This window comes from Coenobita brevimanus, chromosome 42, assembly GCF_032717465.1.
Source record: "Coenobita brevimanus isolate Jiangsu-jjx chromosome 42, ASM3271746v2, whole genome shotgun sequence".
In the NCBI taxonomy this organism is placed as follows: domain Eukaryota; kingdom Metazoa; phylum Arthropoda; class Malacostraca; order Decapoda; family Coenobitidae; genus Coenobita; species Coenobita brevimanus.
The window spans coordinates 3,293,055-3,315,000 of NC_136995.1; the positions used below are offsets into that span (position 1 = coordinate 3,293,055).

At 42.0% G+C, this 21,946-nt stretch overlaps 1 protein-coding gene across 1 annotated transcript in view; it reads right to left on the minus strand.

Moving 5' to 3' along the window:
- Positions 1-1,005: 1,005 nt before the first annotated feature.
- Positions 1,006-21,946, minus strand: part of LOC145397668 (son of sevenless homolog 2-like) — a 214,460-nt gene continuing 193,519 nt past the window's right edge. The window contains exons 24-27 of the mRNA XM_080270708.1: positions 6,575-6,908; positions 5,080-5,204; positions 2,349-2,664; positions 1,006-1,312 (exon numbers count right to left, since the gene is read on the minus strand). Coding sequence (XP_080126834.1) covers positions 1,179-1,312; positions 2,349-2,664; positions 5,080-5,204; positions 6,575-6,908 — 909 coding nt within the window. The 3' untranslated portion in view covers positions 1,006-1,178. The remainder of the gene's footprint in view (positions 1,313-2,348; positions 2,665-5,079; positions 5,205-6,574; positions 6,909-21,946) is intronic.

A 21,946-nucleotide genomic window follows, 5' to 3' on the forward strand; every position in this document is an offset into this window, starting at 1 on the left:
GAGTTACCAAGGTTGTAGCCACATTTCACTCTCATGACAGTACTTCCCAGGGTCCATGGTAGCCACCTATCTACTTCCTGTAACTTGGAAAATTCAGACCAGTGATAAAAAAGATGGATACTTTCCCTGCACAGATAGATACTTTCCTTTTAGAAGCTAGTGGTAAATTTTAGCACCCATTGTGAACCTGGTAAGCTAAGCAACATTCCTGACAAATACATCTATGAGCTAAGTTTTCACAAGGAAGGTTGGAAGAGTTCATTACACTAAACTTCATGCCAAGTGTCAAAATTAGTCCATACTAAAATTTTCAATAATTTCTTGACCACACAAACTGACATAGCTGGATGTATGTGGTGTTTCTCTTTTGTGAACAAGAGCATAAAGGTGGCTTTAGTACAGGAAGAGAGAAAATGTCAAAAATGGTGAAGTTCACATCCTCACCCACCCTTTCAGAAGAACAGTATGGCAAGGCAACTCCTCATCTGCAGATCAGGTCATAAGTCTGTTGAATATGAGATACCGAAATGTCGATATGGCAGAACTAGTTATCAAAACCTTTCTCTTAAAAATCTACCCCTCTGCAGTCTGTACAAAGTTTTGATTTCTGTCATTTTCCCTTCACTCAGAGCTTCAAGAATACTTAAATTATAAAAAATTACAGAGAAATGGATTATTGGAGAAAATCCAATCCAACCACAAAATTATGATAAATTACGCAAATTTACCTCAGATTATCAGGATATGAGAAATTGAAGCTGTTGGGCTGGAAGGTAGGGAGGGAGTCAAAAAAAACTAAAATAAAATACACCTGACTTGGACAGACACAATGAGGAGAGATGCATGACTGACTGACTGGCTGACTTGTATGGGTGGGTGAAGGTGCTGGTTGGTATGAATTTGTCTGCAGGATTATGTGGACATGGAAGGGAAAAGTAAAGGTAAAGGCATGGCAGAAAAAGGTAAGCAGTAAGAACTAGGAGGAGCATGGGGTGGCAGGAAAAAGGCTTGGTTATGAAGAGTTGAGAGGAATGTAGGTTGGCAGAAAAGACTATGGGTAAGCAGATAAGGTCTGGAAGTGTGCAGGTATGAAAATGTAAGGGTAAGCAGGAGAATTGAGAAGTGTTAGTGGATGGCAGGGGTGTGTAGGTGAGTGTGTGGGTGGCAGGGGCCAAATTCTAGGAGTGGTGCTGGTCGTAGGTGAAGGTGAAGGTTTGGCGGTAGGAGAGACGGGGTGGTGGCGTGGGGGGGTGGTCGTTGGCGTCACCTCCACCCCCACCCGCACCATCACCACCCACATTACCAGGTAACACTGAAAAGAAATAAGTCCATGAAAATTAACATTCATACATACAGTATATGTCTGGAGCACTCGGGTAAGCAGTTGCTTTTAATCTATCCCAAGCACTTACGGCAAGTTAGAATGAAGAGAAAAACCTGTACTGTACACAGGAAAATTAATCCAATATATTACCAATATGCTGTGAATCGAACTCGGGACTCTCAGGTGAGAGCCAAGCAGCATACCACTACACCACGACCAATGGACTTACCTAAGTGCCAGTGGGTTACTTTATCCTCTTCAGGCCCACAGTGAGGGCGGAGGGACATTGGTTACAAGATTGTGACAATGTGAGATAACTTTTACCTGGTTGTGGTGTAGTGGTATGCTGTCTGGCTCTCACCTGAGAGTCCTGGGTTCCATACCCGGCATATTGGTAATATATTGGATGATTTTTCCTGTGTACAGTACAGGTTTCTCTCTTCATACAGTACATATTACTTGTTCTTTCTGGTACATAACCAAAAGTCTCTCTATCTACAGTTTTCTTCATTCCTTACTTTCTTCCACCTTCATGGCCTTGTAGCTGCTTCCTTCTTTGATAAACCTTAATTCTTTGCTCAAACTTTTGCCATTAATTCTAACTTTGACAATTCTAATTCTTTTTTTTTTCTATCACCTCCTCATACTGCTGCATCATGCATGATATTACAGTGCTGTAAATATCTCAAAAGATGTACTTTCCACCTTCAACAGTAATTTTGAATTTTGGGAATTGCACTGTACCGTACTCTTTAGGGTTCTAAGGGATGGTTCAATCTGTTTTTGTGATGAGAAAACTTATTATTGGATGCTTCATCAAATTACTCATCAACAAAGTAATTCATGGATATTGGATATTACAAAGCATATTAGAAAATGATCCAAGGTAGACACTGGTAACTCTTGCACCACCCCTACAATAGGTGAGACTTGAACTATGTATTATATGGCCTACCCTGTACTAAAGAGAGTGCAATTCACCTAATGTCTAGTGACCAAAGCAAGAAAAAAAAAAGTTACTGACCTGAGTGTGGGCCATTTGTGTGCCTGCGTGAGAGTGGTGTTGGGGAGGTGAGGTCGACAGAGTTGTTGCGCCGGTGGAGGGGGGAGTCCTGGGGGAGGTAATGCTGTGGGGGTGGGGGTGGAGGGGCAACCAAGAAGGGGGGTGGGGCAGGGTGATGGTGAGGGTGGTGGGAGTGGGGATGGGAGTGGGCAGAGGGGTGAGGGTGAGGGTGGTGGAAGTGCGACGTTCGAGGCAGGGTGAAGCCAGTGCGGGGCGGGATTGGAGGTGGAGAGACATCCCGAGGAGGCAGCTCAGGGGCATCAGGGGCCTGCTTCACCTGTGGCAGCAAATATAACAGTAATCATCATCATTATCATCATCCAGACCTCCTTTCCCACCCAAGGGCAGGGTGAGGAGTAGCAATGTCCAAACAGCACAAACTTGCCCAATCCAAATTGGCCACACTTCCACATTCTGCAGCTTCAGCCAAACGTATCTGATTGAGTAAATAACAGTAATCAACGTAATTATTTCTATTTACCATTCTTCATCATCATCATATCACACTTTACCATGCATCACTGTCATATCCCTGTTTACCATTTGTCACCATTGCAATCTTTATCATTCATCATCGCCATCACCACCCTCACCCCTTTTTTTCTCCTAGTTAAGATTGGGTGTGCTAAGCCGACTCCGCTCTTTCTTTACCCCTGCACAATTGTTGACTCTATACAGGGGTTTTATCCGCCCCTGTGTGGAGTACAACTCTCATGTGTGGGGAGGCTCCCCACATACAGCTCTTCTCAATAGGGTGGAGTCAAAGGCTTTTCGTCTCATTAACTCTCCTCCTCTTACTGACTCCCTTCAACCTCTGTCTCTTCGCCGCACTGTTGCATCTTTATCTCTTTTCTATCGCTACTTTAATGGTCACTGCTCCTCTGAACTGTCTGCTTGCATTCCTCCACCTCTACGATGGGCGCGTAGCACCCGTCTGGCAGCAAACTCTCATCCCTTTTCTGTCCAACTCTCTAATGCAAGAGTTAACCGTTACTCCCAGTCTTTCATTTATGCAACAGGTCAGCTCTGGAACTGTCTCCCTCTGTCTGTATTTCCTTCTGCCTATGATCTCCAGTCTTTCAAACGTAGTGTGTCCAGGCATCTCAAAATGATCGGATCTTGAATTTGGCTCTCTATTGTATTTTGTTTTTCTCTTGGAGGGAACTGTTACTGCGGGCTCATGCCTTTGGTTCCTTCTTCCTTGCATTAAAAAAAAAAAAAAAAAAAACTAGCACTATTACATTCCTATTCAACATCCATCATCATCACCATCATTTTTTTCCAATGAACATAAAATCATTGTACAGTTTATCTCTAACAACATCAACCTTCTAACCCCTTTTTCCCCACTAAAAAAATATGAGGTGAGACAGGACCCAGAAAGCATAGGGAGAGAAACCAAGACAGGGCAAGAATTATAAACAGTACCACAGACCTTTTAAACTTCTCAGCCTCAGAGGGTATGGGGGTGTTTTATGGTTACTGTCTGACGCACCACTAGCCAACCTGCCTTTCCAAACAAGATCACATCTGAGATTATTTTTTCTCCCCATTTCTGATGCCTAAGATACTGTCAAATTATTGTGGAATGAATGCCAACTGGGGAAATATATATATATATATATATATATATATATATATATATATATATATATATATATATATATATATATATACTGTATATATATATATATACGAACATCTTAAAAATACAAGAAAATAAAAAATAATTATAAATAAACTTTTGTAGAGTAAAAGTTTGATAATTATAAATTCAAAGTCTCACTTCAACACTGATACTGAACCACTCATTCCAAGAGCAGTCCATCCTTTAACAAGCTTCTCTATCATCATAACAACTCACTGCACAAATTATTTCCTTCCACACCCGACACTGTAACACCTTCCATTATCCTTCCCTGGCGATTTTGTCATATGATGATGCGATGCAGTTTTACGCTGTGCATGATCATGATGATGGCAGTGAAGGTTTAATGATGATGATGAAGATTTATGTTGTAAACTCCCTTCTTGCAGGCCACTGATGGTGATGTTATATGCTGTGCACTCCCTTTTTCCTGGGTGGTGATGATGATGATGATGATGATGATGACTGATGACTGATAACTGTTGATGATGACTGATGACTGATGACTGCTGATGAATGATGACAATGATGATCTAACACTGAATCACCTCTTTCCCATAGGTTATAAATTATATTCCATTATACATGCATTCACTTTACAAAAGATTCCATAAACATAACTATTCAACATCAGGACCCCCTCTGAAAAGAGGATCCAAACAGCTGTGTGTAAGTATATAGTCATCCCCTCCAACTTGAGTCCTCTACCAGCAGACCACCAATTGCGTGTAAAGAACAACACTGAGCAGCAGGATCACTGTCCTGACCTTTTTTTCCAAGCCAAGGATGAGGTGAGGTAGGATCCAGACAAAATGAAAGAGACAGTATGAAAGTTGGATACTATCAACAGTGTGCCCAACGAAATGGTCCTGACAATCAATGACTCACATCATTCAGGCTCTCACAATCCTGCACTTACTTCCTAATCATATGTACAAATTTTAGGATATTTTTTCTTTACAGATGCATTTCATTTGAAATACAATAAACAGTACATTAATTACTGCAGTTCAAGTGACTTAATTGTTATGTTTGCTAACATACCTTGGGTGAGGTGTCGCCAACAGAAGGCTTTCTCTTGGGTCTTGGAGGCAGTGGGGGAGGAGGAGCCTGGGTAGGAGGCTGCGGTGGCTGCGGAGGTGGTAAGCTTATGGAACTGGACCCTGCATCTGAAATGACATATTTAATTTTACAGACCGTGATGATGTGCATGTGATTAAAGTGTTAAGAGAAATACTTTGAGATGGTTTGGCCATGTGGAAAGGATGGAGATTCAGCAACTGACTAGAAGACTGTATGTGGATAAGATGAATGGGGAAACCAAGGATGAGATGGAGGGGAGATATATGAAAAAGGGTGTATGACAGTTGGAGGGAGGGGACCCAAATGGAAGAAGAGTGGGCAACACGGAGACAATTATTTTGTATGTGGCCACCCCTTATGGGTTTTAGGCGTCTAGCAACTGACAGATGGTTAGATAGATGGCATAATATGTTTGAAACATAGTCCTTGCCAAATCTTTTACCTCATCAGCAAACATGATATACAACAACTGTATCATGAACAATTATATAACAAGAAAAAGGAATAAACAGCACACTTGGAATGGATTAACCAAAATTATCATGCAGTTGGCAAGTTAATGTACAAAAGATGACTGGATAACAATCACTATATCTGTACTATTTTTACTCTAACGACTGATTTTTGTCCTTTTGCAGATTAATTAAAGTAGTTTCATGGCAGAAAATGACAATACTATCACTCTACATCCCTTCCACAGCACTTTTTCATGATTAGCATCATATTATAGTGTTAATTTATTGTAACACCAGAGGATTCAAGATGGACAGATGATAATTTTTGGTCCAGTTAAAGTAAAAAACAATACCATATGGTGTTCGGCCCTTGAGTCCAGATGATGTCCTATCGTTGCTACCAATTTTATTCAGAACATGAGAGGCCTCTCATACTGAAATATTTTTATTATAGCTGTATGCAACTCTCCCAGTTCAATGAAGATATTCTAAGCTTATTAAAACCATCATATGATGGCCAAATAAAAAAAAAAGCTTAAGACATCCCTGGGCTGAACAGATTAAATGCAAATGAGTTGCTCTGGGACTGTTGCAGCCATGCTTTGGGGTTTCATGTAGTTCAGTGGGTATGAAGTTATGGATATTAACTCTCTCAGTATCCACTAACTCACTCTCAGCTGAAGAATTTCATCTAGTGTTTGCTAAAACATACACTAGAGTTGTTCTGACAATAAGAGAGTTAATGATACCAGTATTATCACTCAATTCCCTATGACTTACTCTCAGCTAATCAGAATCATCTGGTGTTTGGTCAAATAAAATATGAGATGAGTCAATTCTAGGCTTATATATGAAAATGTAGCTCTTATGCACTCGACTCAACATAGCTAATGAATTAAATAATACTATATTTATATATATTTTTGCTATCTTTGAACTACGAAAAGCATTTTTTGCCGCAATGAACAGCAAAATTATGATACGGAACTAAAAACACTCACTCTGGGTACCAATCACAACTTGTGCAAAGACAGAGAAGTTGGGTCCAGATTGTTCCATCTGTTGCTCTTGCTGCAGATCCTGCTTCTGTTGGGCAGTTGGGAGGGGGCCAGGGGTGATGGGAGAGGTAGGTGTGAGGCCCTTTGGCGTTCCTCTTTCACTTACACTGCTGCCGACCCCGCTGATGCTACTCTCGTCATCGCCCACCTTGCTGCCTGGGGTGTCATCAGTGAAGCTGGTAGGCCAGCGTGGGGTTGGGATGGGGTTAAGCACCATGTCCTTGTTGCGGATCTTGATGCCTGGGGACTTGGTAAAGTTGGGTGGCCACTTGCGTTCCTGTTGGAAAAGAACAAGTCAGGTACTCCATCAGAATGCGAGCTGAGTGGACTGTGGGCAGAAGGTGACCTTCTCCCACAGTTCAGCATCCACCCTACACTAGAGAGGGAGGGAACTGAGGGATGTCTGTATAATGGAGCAACTGAGTTGCCTGGGTCTACTGATAGCAATGCATGAAGGCATCCCTCTCCAGCACCTACTACATCATTAACAAATTAACAAACACAATCTTTAAGGCAGTACACATAATTTGGATATGAAAAATAATGAGCATGCTGTGGATGCAGCCCTCCTCCTATGGAAAAATGATACACTAATATACTCAACTAAAATTATGACAATGCAAAGTCAGTTTTAGGCTCGTATAAAACCAAGCCTCCTAAAATACTGTCACTAAAAGTGCCTGAAACCGAACCTGATGACCATATGGAATCCCTATACTGTATTCACTTTTAAAGACACAATAGTAACGCCTTGTAAAATGCAATACAATTACCCAAGTAAAAAATAAATAATGCACCGATCACTTTCTGTCTATCTATAGCCCGACGCCCTAATCCCACAAAGGGTGGCTGCAGACAAAACGCCTCCAAGTCGCTCTGTCACCCACCATTTGACTACCCTCCCCCCAGCTCACTCCCCCCTCCCTCATATACCTCTCAACTCCATCCCTCCATCTCATCCTCGGACTTCTCCTCCCTCCACCTCACCTAAATACACCCTCTTAGTCAGTCTTTCATTCTCCATTCTCTCCACATGTCCAAACCACCTCAGTGTATTTCTCCTAATCTTCTCAACCACATTCACATCCACCCCACAACGTTCTTTCACTTCTTCATTCGTCAACCTGTCCCTCCATGTCACTCCACATGCTCCTCTCAAGTAGCTCATTTCCACTGCTCTCACTCTTGACTTGTTCCCCTCTTGCAAGGTCCATGCCTTGCTTCCATACGTCAGGGTAGGGATCACAATACTATCATGCAGTGACTAGTTAACTTCCATACTCACCTCCCTATTTCTCATCACTGCTTTCAGTGAACCAACAACCTTCCTTCCCTGCTGTACCCTTTCACGCACTTCATCCTCCAAGGTTCTATCCTTACTCATCACACTACCCAAGTACTTGAATGCACTCACATTCTCCATTTCCTTGCCATCCAACCTCACCGTGTATTCTGTGACTTCAATCCTCAAACACCATAACTTTACTCTTGTTTATATTAACTTTCAGATTCCTCTTCCCACACACTGTCCCAAATTCATTCACCAAACCTTGCAACTCCCATTCATCTTCACTCAGTAATACTGTATCGTCAGCAAAACAATTACACTGGAATCTTCCAAATCTCACCCTCATTCATTAGATCCAGCCCCACATCCACTGCCCTACCTTCCACCTCCTTTACAACACCATCCATGTAATTATATTAAACAGCCATGGAGACTTCACACAACCCTGTTTCAGTCCCACACTGAGATCAAAGAACTCACTCAGCTCACCATCCACTCACACCATAGCCCTAGCTCCTTCGTACATACTCTTCACAGCACTCATAAATTTCCCTTCCACTCCATATATTCTCAATACCTTCCATATACCTTGTCTATCTATTCTGTCATAAGCTTTCTCCAAGTCCATGAAGGCAGCACATACTTTCTTTCCCTTCTTTAAATACTTCTCCACTAAACATCTTAGAACAAATATCTGATCTACACATCTTTTTCCCTTCCTAAATCCCCCTTGTTCTTCTCCAACTAGCTTCTCTTTCTGGCTTTCAACAAATTGCCTGGAACACTTAAGTGGATGATAACAACCCAGATAAAGAGACCCATATTCAAAGTACTTCTGGTGGTTTTGTAGCACCTCTTACTTATTAATTTATTCTGCACACTGCACCTCGGTATCATCTTGTATGCTGGTGATGCAAACTATGTCAACAGTATAAAGACATAAACAGCATACAAAAGGATGCTAAAGTGTAATATGACATGAAAGAGTGAAAGGAAGGGTTGGGTACAGCAGCATGAAATCTGTAAAACTGTCATGCTGCGATGGAGTGAGGGGAAGAGTTGGTGTCAAGCTGTGATGGTGAATGTTACTAAATCTGTCAAGATGAGATGGAATGAGAGAAAGTGTTGGTCAATCAGTCAAGGAGAAATGGAATAAGGAAAAAAGTTGGTAAGTCTGTCAAGAAGAGATGGAATGAAAGAAGGAGCAGTCTGTCAAGGAAAGATGGAGTGAGAAGAGTTGGTCAATCTGTCAAGCTGAGATGGAATGAGAGGAGGAGCTGGTCAATCTGTCAAGGAAAGATGAAGTGAGAGGAAGAGTTGGTAAATCTGTCAAGCTCAAGAAGATTTAGGTTGACTCTCACTAACAACACGAAGGTCAGCAAGGCAACCAGTTTTGAAGTCCCAATCTTCCCTGGACTCGAAGAGGCAACCATTGAATTTACAACCCAGGTCCCTAACTCAGCTCTATGGACTAGTACAGTCGTGGGCAATAACCAATCCACTTCTTAACGATAATAACTAGACTGTGAGCAATAACTTCTGAAACCCAACACTGACATCGTCGACGTTCAAGCAACTTCTCAGAATATTGAGTAAGAGTTTCATATTTATTCATCTCAAACTAGATCGATGAACATTGCGGAAAAATCGAACTGTTTGAACACGCGCTATAGTTCATTTACTTAAACTTGGCCCAACTTTTCATCTTTTTGTAGCATATTTACCGTAAATATGTGGCAGAATAAAATGATATTACGGCTCTACATTCTTTCCACAGCACTTCTTCATGACTAGCTCCATATTTTAGTGCTACTCTCGTGTTACAGTGCATCATTCAAGATGGTAGGATGACAATTTTACGCCAAGTTAGAGTGAACGGAACAGAGATAAGGTTTTCAATGTATTTCACCAGTTGTAAATTTTTTTCAGACGGAATTGTTTATTTATTTATTGTTTAAACTGAGATGATGGGAGCAAATATTCGGCAGAGAATCATGTGGTATAAATCCGTGGTGATGGGGCCGTAAAGACTGCTTGAAAAGTTCTCTCGCCTCTACTGTTTTTCTCTCTATGCACTTTGAAAATAAGTTTGGTGAATCTGCTGCAAAATACAATAATAATAATAATAATAATAATAATAATAATTTGTGGTCACAAATTCAATACACTGGACTGAGAGAGAGAGAGAGAGAGAGAGAGAGAGAGAGTGTGTGTGTGTGTGTGTGTGTGTGTGTGTGTGTGTGTGTGTGTGTGTGGGGGGGGGGTGAATGGACAAGATTTTTTATGCTGACCGTAGATGCTAACAACTAATGGGTCTGGCGGGAGAAACATATGGTTTTGCAAATCTATCTATTGCCAGACGTCTTAATCCCAAAAGGGATGGCCACAAACAAATAATCTCCATGTCCCCTTGTCCCCCGCCATTTCGCTGCCCTCCGCCCAGCTCACACACCCCCTCTCTCATACATCTCTCCACTCCATTCTTCCATCTCATCCTCGGCCTCCCTCTCCCTCTCGCCCCTCCACCTCACTCACATACACTCTCCTCGTTAGTCTCTCGCTCTCCATCCTCTCCACAAGGCCAAACCATCTCAGTGTGTTTCTCCTAACGCTTCCGTTCACATCCACATCCACACCACAACTCTCCACCACCTCCTCATTTGTCAGTCTGTCTCTCCATGTGACTCCAAATGCTCGTCTTAAATAACTTATTTCCACTGCCCTCACTCTTGACTTCTGCCCTTCCAACAAGGTCCAAGCTTCACTTCCATATGCTAGAGTTTGCATCACTATACTATCATGCAGGGGCCTTTTATTTCCATGTTCACTTGCCTATTTTTTAACACTGCTTTCACGGAACCAGCAACCTTTCTTCCTTGTTGTACCCTTCCAAGCACTTCACCCTCTAAAGTTCCATCCTTACTCATCCCACTACCCAAGTACTTAAATGCAATCACATTTTCCACTTCCTCATCATCCCTCCTCGCTGTACACTCAGTGACCTCATTTCTCTCGAAGGCTGAGTTTATATATCCTGCACTGGAAGGTGGGACAAGGAAGTGTGCGATATAATTATGTAAAAAAGGAGGAGGAGGAGGAGATGATGATGATGATGATGATGATGATGATGATGATGATAAGGAGGAGAAAAAGAGATTAGGATGATAATGATGATGATGACCATGCGTAGGAGGAGGAGGAGGAGGAAATGAAGATGATGATGATGACCATGCGGAGGAGGAGGAGGAGGAAACCATCTTCAAGGCCTACTTCCCTTGATGACAGTGACAAGCCTCCAAACACCTCTTAGGCGATCAATCCTCAGTCTGGCCGTACCTGATGGGGGAATGCTAACCACCTGACCACCACGCGTCCACGAGAAGGTAAACTGGACCTTTGCGGGCTACCTCCAATGAACTATTATTAATATTATTATTATTATTATTATTATTATTACTACTACTGATCTCTACCTATTACCAAACGTGATGATTTTTATATCCGTCATTATTATTATTATCATCAATATTATTACTCATCTCCACCTACTACCACAAGCGGAGTTCTTTATATTCATCATTATTTTTATTATTATTATTATTCCGTCACTTTTTGTCTCCGATTTCCTTCATACTTAATAAGGATGTACAGCACCAGACCCTGTTACACTGACCCAGTTTCAGTGACCTTGACCTGCTTTTCAAGGTCACAGGTCCAAATGTGTTCAAAGATTATGAATTTTCAACCTCAATTTGCTACAACACTATATAAGATACACGAACATGGAAGGGAATCCCGTGATAAAATTATTTTCCAGAAATTTGTATGGAAAAAAATCTGGTCATTGATGCGTGACGTTACGATATTTGGGACATCCCACTCCTCCAGTGCTCTTCTGTACAGGAAAAAACAAAACAAATGAGGCACTTCTTGGACTTAGACGTTTTTGTCTGGTCCTAGAACAGGTCTGTATACTTTTTGGTGGCAGTTTGACCAACGGGTTTCGAGTTATTACAAAAAACAATATTCTCATAGGTGGACATCAGTAACTATTTGGCAGTTACAATCTAATTACTACTACTACTACTACTACTACGGGTGGCTGACCTTTGCTCCCTTCCTTTTATGTCTTTCTTTCCTCTTTCCTCTTCCGTGTCTACAGGTGACTCTACAGTACACTAGAGTGACAAGCCAATTGGTTTCCTGTACACCAGGAAACCATTTACTATGTTAGGTGGTAACCATATAACCAAATTATGGTGCCTGGTGGTTTAGTGGGTAATTAAGGTGCTTCAACCGGATTGAGCCGGTGTCGGTTTATATCCAGGGGGTGGTTGGGGCTTACTGTTCCCGTAATGCCACTCAGGGATGAGTGAGGCTGGTCACTCTCATCTTGAATGTCAGGACCAACTTGCCTGGCCCCGGGCTCCTACGTTTCTCATGGGGCCACACAGGATTAGAAAATGTATAATTAGTTACTTTAAAATATCAGACGGTCACATCAACCCATACCTTTCCAGAATAACTCCCTCAGCCTGAAAAAGTCTTGATTTTCTTTCTCATGTCGGATTCATTTATTTAGGCCGAAAATCATACTCGTAGTGAAGGTGTTACTGATCACATACACTACAGCCTGGAAAGTCTCTCAAAGCTGAATAAAAAAAGTCTGCTGATTGAAAAAAAAATAAGTTGTTGCATTGATAATGATGATGATGATGATGATGATGATGATGATGATCATGATGACGACGACGACGATAATAATAATAATAATAATAATAATGATGATGATGATGATGATAATAGTAATAATTAGAACATCGTAAAATTGTGCAAGGGCAATTTTGATAAAGAAAACTTGCCACAGCCATTGCCTACTAAATGCCGAACTGTAAAGGGACCTTGAGGTCAAGGTCACTGATCTTGTGCATGTCACTTTTGGTCATCACAGTCTGTAAGTCCACACAGTTTGGTGGCTCCAGCTTTTGTTCTTCATGGAAAATCAGGTGACATCCCGAATATCCGGGAGTCCCAATTTCTGACTCCAGGCGATCTCAAAGAATAATCAACCTATTAGAACCATACTCCTTTTTGCACTGCGTCCGCCTTAAGGCTGTTTTAATAAAATTATAGCTTCCTAGCTCAAGCGGTTCTTGAGACAGCGTGGCTGACTCACTCTTCTGTGTTGCGGATAATAACCAGAGATCCGGTTGACGGACTGCCACCATATTTGGCCAAACGAAACGAACAGCTGTCTTAAGATGTTGGCCACGTTTGAAGGCTCTAGGCCAAATGGCTTTGTAATATTGCAATTTTAAAATAAGTAATATTCATTAATAATAATAATAATAATAATAATAATAACAATAATAATAACAAGAAACCTTCCCACAGGGATGTGGGAAATTGTAAGGAACAGGAGAAAAGTAACGAGAGAGCAAACGGAAAGTGAAGCGAGTACCTGTTATACTGTCCAGGAATTAAAAAAAAAAAAAAAAGGCAAAATCTAAAAAAACAGATTACTTGAAAAAATAAGAAAAATAAAGCAGGATGATGGGTGGAAAAGGGAGGTGAAGGACAGAGGGAGCAAAGGGAAGGAACGGGGAGAAAAGGCAGTGTAAGGAGAGGGAAGGAAGAGAAAAAGGGAAGCATGGTAGAAAGAAAGGGAGGTAAGGGAAAAGAAAAGGAAGATACAGGAGAAGAATGGGAAATGAGAGAAAAGGGAGCGGAGGAGGAAAAGGGAGGGAAGGGAGAGGAAAGAAAGCAAAGGGAAGAATGGGAGAGGAAAAGGGGAGGACGGGTTACAGTGAGGGAGAGAAGGATGGGGAGAGGAAAGGGGAGGTACAAGAGGGGAGGGGAGAAGGGGGACAAAATGGGCGCCTGGCTGTGTAGGGGAGGGGAGGAGTAAGTGAGAGAGAGAGAGAGAGAGAGAGAGAAGGGTGGGTGGGTGGGGGGGGCGGTGCGTGCATGCGTGCGTGTGTTGGTGTGGTGTGTGTGGGTGTAGGGCGGGCGGGTCTGTGATTGGTGGAGCGGCTGCCTATCCCTTCACCGCCAGCCAATCACCACGCACCCCTCCACTGCCTCCCTCCACATCCCCTCTCCCTCCCCTCCTCTACCACCTATTTCCCTCCCCTCTGCTTCCCCTCCTCCGCCACCCATCTCCCTCCCCTCTCCTTTCCCTCAGCCACCACCCCTCTCCTTCCCCTCCTCCACCACCCATCTCTCTCCCCTCCTCCATCACCCCTCTCCCTCCCCTTCGCCATCTTTCCTCCACCTCTCTTCCCTTCATCCTCGACCCCTCTTCCTCCCCGGCTCCACCTTCCCTCCCCTTCATAACCCCCCCTCCACTCTCCCTGCCCCCTCCACCCCTCTACTCCCCTCTCACTCCTCTCTGGACCCCCTCATTCACTCCCTGGCTTTCTCCACGTTAGATAAAATAAAAAACCCATCCAAGCCAGACAACAAGACAAACCACACTGGAAATACAAACCCAACGAACTAACACTAACGTCGCCTAACGGAACAAAATCAAATATAAACAGAGACGCTGGTTCTGGTTGCTGCCGCCAGGGGGAAACACGTGAACCAGCTCGGCTCAGGTACAGACGGGGCTAAAAATAGACTTTCAGCTTTCACCTTTAACAGCTTTGAGTACTTAGCGTAGAGTAGGAGCTGGATAGAATGCCTGCTCCTAGACATCCATATCCTGCTTCAGACATCCACATCCAGCTCATAGACATCCATACCCTGCTTCAGACATCCATATCCAGCTCATAGACATCCATACCATGCTTCAGACATCCATATAACCGCTTCAGACATCCATACAATGCGTCTGACATCCATACCCTGCTTTAGACACCCACATACTGCTCATTGACATCCATAACCTGCTTCAAACCTCCTTAACCCGCTTCAGACATCCATACCCTGCTTCAAACATCCATGCCCTGCTTCAGACATCCAAACCCTGCTTCAGACATCCATATCCAGCTCACTGACATCCATATACTGCTTCAAACATCCATATAACTGCTTCAGACATCCACATACTGCTCACTGACATCCATACCCTGCTTCAAACCTCCTTAACCCGCTTCAGACATCCATATCCAGCTCACAGACATCCATACCCTGCTTCAAACCTCCTTAACCCGCTTCAGACATCCATATCCAGCTCACAGACATCCATACCCTGCTTCAAACATCCATGCCCTGCTTTAGACATCCATACCCTGCTTCAGACATCCATATCCAGCTCACTGACATCCATACCCTGCTCCAAACGTCCTAATCCTGCTTCGGACATCCATAACCTGCTTCATATATCCATACCCTGCTCTTAGACATCCATACCCTGCTTCAGACATCCATATCCAGCTCACTGACATCCATATACTGCTTCAGACATCCATATAACTGCTTCAGACATCCATATAATGCTTCAGACATCCATATAATGCTTCAGACATCCATACAATGCTTCAGACATCCATATAACTGCTTCAGACATCCACACAATGCTTCTGACATCCATACCCTGCTTTAGACACCCACATACTGCTCATTGACATCCATACCCTGCTTCAGACATCCATATCCTGCTTCAGACATCCATTCCCTGCTTCAGACACCCATATCCTGCTTCTGACATCCATATCCTTGCTTCAGACATCCATACCCTGCTTCAGACATCCATACTCTGCTTCAGACATCCATACCCTGCTTCAGACATCCATTCCCTGCTTCAGACATCCATTCCCTGCTTCAGACATCCATTCCCTGCTTCAGACATCCATTCCCTGCTTCAGACATCCATATCCTGCTTCAGACATCCATATCCTGCTTCAGACATCCATTCCCTTGCTTCAGACATCCATTCCCTTGCTTCAGACATCCACACCCTGCTTCAGGCATCCATACACTTCCTAGATATCCATACCCTGTTTCAAACATCCATAATCCTGTTTCAGACATCCATACCCTGCTTCAGACGGCCACATCCTCCATGTTCCCCTGCTAATGTAGAATAAATCACTTTGGAACAGACGTTACGAAATCAAGGTCCCTTAGAACACACCTCTCAGATTCACTATGACCTTACGATCAATAATGGACGGAAGACTGACCTGGTTACGCTGAAAGAAAGACACGGGATGACCTTTCTCTCTCTCTCTCTCTCTTTTGGTCCGTCCAGAGAAGATAAGGTCGACGGTGGTATTATAAAAACTAAGAGCGATGGCTAAAGCACCTGACTACATGGAAGTTCAAAATACCTACATGGAAGTTCAAAATACCTACACGGAAGTTCAAAATACCTACAAGGAAGTTCAAAATACCTACACGGAAGTTCAAAATACCTACAAGGAAGTTCAAAATACCTACATGGAAGTTCAAAATACCTACAAGGAAGTAAGTTCAAAATACCTACAAGGAAGTTCAAAATACCTACAAGGAAGTTCAAAATGCCTACATGGAAGTTCAAAATACCTACATGGAAGTACAAAATACCTACATGGAAGTTCAAAATACCGACATGCAAGTTCAAAATACCTACATGGAAGTTCAAAATACCTACAAGGAAGTTCAAAAAACCTACATGGAAGTTCAAAATACCTACATAGAAGTTCAAAATACCTACAAGTTCAAAATACCTACACGGAAGTTCATAATACCTACATGGAAGTTCAAAATACCTACATGGAAGTTCAAAATACCTACACGGAAGTTCATAATACCTACATGGAAGTTCAAAATACCTACATGGAAGTTCAAAATACCTACATGGAAGTTCAAAATACCTACATGGAAGTTCAAAATACCTACAAGGAAGTTCATAATACCTACATGGAAGTTCAAAATACCTACATGGAAGTTCAAAATACCTACATGGAAGTTCATAATATACCTAAATGGAAGTTCAAAATACCTACAGGGAAGTTCAAAATACCTACATGGACGTTCAAAATACCTACAGGGAAGTTCAAAATACCTACAGGGAAGTTCAAAATACCTACACCGCTAACTTAAGCGACTACCATAAATCACTCTCTCTAAGGATAAATAAAACGTATAAATCTCTGACACAACATTAAGTACTTCCATTAGCCGTAAATAGGAAAAAATAATAATAATAACAATAATAATAATAATAGCAAAGTCCATCATTTTAGTGAGAAGCTGACTAACATTTTCCTTACACAGAGCTAAATCAATGTATAATACTGCTAAAAACAATTCTCTAATATTGTCAAATCTATATTCACACGACATTTTATGAATGGGAGACACCTGTTGCATCTTTATCTCTTTTCTATCGCTACTTCAATGGTCACTGCTCCTCTGAACTGTCTGCTTGCATCCCTCCACCTCTACGACGGGCACGTAGCACCCGCCTAGCAACAAACTCTCATCCCTTTTCTGTCCAACTCTCTAATGCAAGAGTTAACCGTTACTCCCAGTCCTTCATTTATGCTACAGGTCAACTCTGGAACTGCCTCCCTCTGTCTGTATTTCCTGCTTCCTATGATCCTTAGTCTTTCAAACGCAATGTGTCCAGGCATCTCGAAATGATCGGATCTTGAATTTGGCTCTCTTTTGTATTTTTTTTTTTCTTGGAACGGTTTGCGGGCTCCTTGCCTTTGGTTCCTTCTTCCTTGCATAAAAATGATCTGGTATATGAATTATTTTTTTATTTATTTTGTTTCTCCCTCCTCTGTTCATCTTCTCTAAATAATAATAATAATAATAATAAAAAGCAATTTCTGGTAATACTATGAAAATTATCAATGTCGATATTTTGAACCTTCTCGTTGTCCAGAACTCTTAGGCGGCCATTTCTTTTTCGGTTATTTCTTAAGGATGGAGCATGAGAGACTGACTAGGAGAGTGCATGTGTGTGAGAAGGAGAGGGAAGACCAAGGATGAGGTGGATAGGGTGAGCAGGAGGGGGAGACCGAGAATGAGATGGAGGGGATAGGAGGAGGGGGAGACCAAGGAAGAGGTGGGGACAGAAATGACAGGGCGGAAGGGGTGAACAGGAGGGGAAGACCAAGGATGAGGTGGACGGGGAGAGAAGCAGAGGGAGACCAAGGAAGAGGTGGAGAGAGGAGGGGGGGTGCAGACCAAGGATGAGATGGAAGGATGGACGAGAGAGGGGGTGTGAGTAGGAGAGAAGGCAACGAAATAGCAGAGGACAGGGCGACGTGGAGGCGATTATTTGTGGCCACCCCTAACGAGAGCAAGGCTTCTGGCAATAGATACAGATAGACAGATTGATAAACAGAGAACAGACAGATAGATAGAAAGACAGATAGACAGAATTATGAAACATGTGTAAAAGTTAAATGTAAATCAGTCTGCTTCCTACATTAAAGAGTGCAATCAGCAAGGAGAGAGAAACGTGAAACATGCTACTTCATCGGCAACTGCTCAAAAATTATCGTAATCAAAGGGTAGGCTAGTTTACACCTTGGTTCCTTAATTTTTCTCGTAGCTAAAAACGTCGTAAGTAAAATATTAGCAGGAAGCACGAAAGACAGGATGATACAACGCCGTCCCCTCACTGGTCTTGTAGTAAGGGGAATTCTTACTTACGCACTGATTCTTTCGTAGCTAAGTGTCGTAAGTAAAATGTCTTAATAGGAAGGATGAAAGATACGGAAAGATGCTACACACACACACACACACACACACAGTACTGTACTCGTTTACACACACACACGCTTACAATACTATATTCATTTACACACACACACACACACACACACACACACACACACACACACACATAATACTATATTCATTTACACACACACAATACTCATTTTACTCTAACTTGGCCTCGAACAGCCCTCTGTCCTTCTAGAATGCAGGGTTATTGCACTAGATTTCCACCTCAGTATGGTGCTAGTCACGAAGAAGTGCTGTGGAGAGGATGTAGAGCTGCAATATTGTCTTTTTCTGGCACTGAACTATGAGGTAAGCTGCAAACGGACGAAAAAAAAAAAAAAAAAAAAAAAAAAAAAAAACTCTACGGAACTTTTTCTCCACTAGTTCTTTTTCTTTATATATATATATTTTTTTGCTTTCTTTTCCTGACAGACTAAAAATGGGTAGACTTGTACAAAAAATAATCTTAGTTATGGGGTAATTTTTCTTCTCCCCTCTTGTTTCTTTCTCCTCTTATTTTATTTATTATTATTATTATTATTACTGCTACTACTTCTACTTCTACTACTACAATTATTATCAATATTATTACGACCACTACCACAACAACAACAACAACTACAACTACTATTACAACAACAACAACAACTACTCCTACTACTACCATTACTACTGCTATTACTACTACTATTACTAATACTAAAAGAACTACTACTACTACTACTATCATCATCATCATCATTATTATTATTATTATTTTACACACTACACCTAGCAAGAATTTCAACTCTCTCCACAGCCTTCCTTTTAAAATACTTACAACACTAAAATTATTGTAAACGTTTGTAATTCTCAATCGCCCATTTACGCACTCTATCGTTTCTGTATTGATTCTTACCCACGAGAGTCTACGTTAGGTTCGGATTCTCTTCTTGGTATCGGGTTAGCTTAGTTTGTTAGTGAGAGAGAGAGAGAGAGAGAGAGAGAGAGAGAGAGAGAGAGAGAGAGAGAGAGAGAGAGAGAGAGAGAGAGGTTAGTTTGGGTTAGGTCACACACAAAAAAACAAGATTGATCCTGTGAAGATTATACTTCAGAGAGAGAGAGAGAGAGAGAGAGAGAGAGAGACGGATAACAAAATGCCTTCGTCACACTTCGCCCTGCATGTATCAGTGACTTACGTAACATATGTCCTATTGCGGTTCATTCTACACACTGCACCTTAACATTCCACATCTAAGAAGTCAAGATGGAGACAAGAATTTTAGGCCAAGTTAATGTATCAGCTCTTCCTTTCATGTTTAATAGAATACAGAGAGTAAATCGCTAAGGGAGAGGTGTTACGGGCCTCCTATACCGCTTCAGTACGAGCATCTGTCTTCACACCTGGTATTAATGTCCCTTTAAATTGCATACAAGATATAATAGGCAAAATAAATCGCTCAGGGATAGGTGTTACGAACTAGAATACGAACCGAGGTCTGTATCTGAGAGTCCTTTACTGCCATCAGTCTGTGTAGCTGGACGTCAACGCCACTTTAAGACCTTGAAAACACACACGCACACACACACGCACACATACTGTACACACACACACACACACACACACACACACACACACACACACACACAGAACACGAAACACACACACACACACAACACACGCACACACACACACCACACACACACACACACACACACACACATAGAACACGAAAATACACACACACACACAGATAGAAGACACAGACAGATAGAGAGACAGACACACACACTCACAGATAGAACACACACACACACACACACACACACACACACACACGAAGATAGAGTGCATGTTCCGCGTTCTCGTCGGTAAAGGATGCTCCCTAACACCTCTTCCTTACCGATTAATTTTTGGATATGGCTGGCTAATATCCCTTTGTACGTTATTTCAGCAGAGTATGGTGATAAGAGAAAGATATAAGTAACACAGAAGGAGATGGCAAGGTGTAATAAGCAAAATAAATCACTTACGAAGAGGTGTTAGGGAGCTTCTTTTACCGTCTCTCACTCGTTTTAAAGAGACACTCTAAGCTGCCTGTATTGGATATCTCTGATACGTATTTTTTTTTTTTTTTTAGTGCAAGGAAGAAGGAACCAAAGGCTGAAGAGCGCAAAAAAGTTCCAAAGAAAAATAAAAACAAAAGAGGAGAGTCAAATTCAAGATCCGTTCATTTCGAGATGCCTGGACACACTGCATTTAAAAGACTGGAGATCATAGGCAGGAGGAAATAGAGAGAGAGAGACAGTTCCAGAGTTGACCCATCGCATACATAAGGACTGGGAGTAACGGACGGAAAACCCCTTCAAGCCGACGATATCCTTTTCAGATTATCCCTGTTCTCATGACGATTTATTTATTTATTTTTTAATAGCTTATTTCACGTACTACACCCTTCCATAGCACTTCTTCGTGACTAGCACCACATTCCAGTGTATGTCATTATTCTGCTTATTTTTTTTTTCAGCTTATTTCACATACTTCTCTACACCCTTCCACAGCACTTCTTCGTGACTAGCACCACATTCCAGTGTTAATCTAGTGCTTCAACTCAGTATTCAAGATGGACAGACTGTAATTTTAGGCCAAGTTTGAACAAAAGGAGTATATTTCTTTCACATTAACTTGGCCCAGATTTTCGTCTTTTTGCAGCTAATTTCACACAGGCCTAGTTCTGCGGCGGGACCTAGGACAGTGTTATAACTCTACATCCTTTCCATGGCACTTCTTCGTGATTATTATTTCTTTGTTACACTAACCTGCCCAAAATATGCCATGTCTCCATCTAGAATGCGCAGTTGTAACAATATATATTATCACTGAAATATGATGCTTGTCACGAAGAAGTGCTATGAAAAGGATAAAGAGCTGTAGGACTCTGCCACTGAGCTACGTGAACTAAGCTGCGACAGGACGAAAATCAAGGCCAAGTCAAAGTGAAAAGAGTACAGCATCATCTTTCGGCTCGAACCTGTCCCAGATTTTCGTCTTTTTGCAATTTATGTCAAGTAGCTAAATGGAAGAGACTATCCTAAAGCTGAACAACGTTCCATACCACTTCTTCGTGACTAGCATTAATTTCTAGCGTTAACCCACAGCTACAACTCAGCTATTCAAGATGGAAATGTCACCTTTTGGCCAAGATTGAGTAAAATGAGTGGAGGTCCTTTTTTCGCTACTGAGGTGAGTTCTCTCTCTCTCCTCGTAACTAGCTTCATATTCCGGTGTTAAAATCTCTCTCTCTCTCTCCTCGTAACTAGCTCCATATTCCAGTGTTAAAATCTCTCTCTCTCTCTCTCTCTCTCTCTCTCTCTCT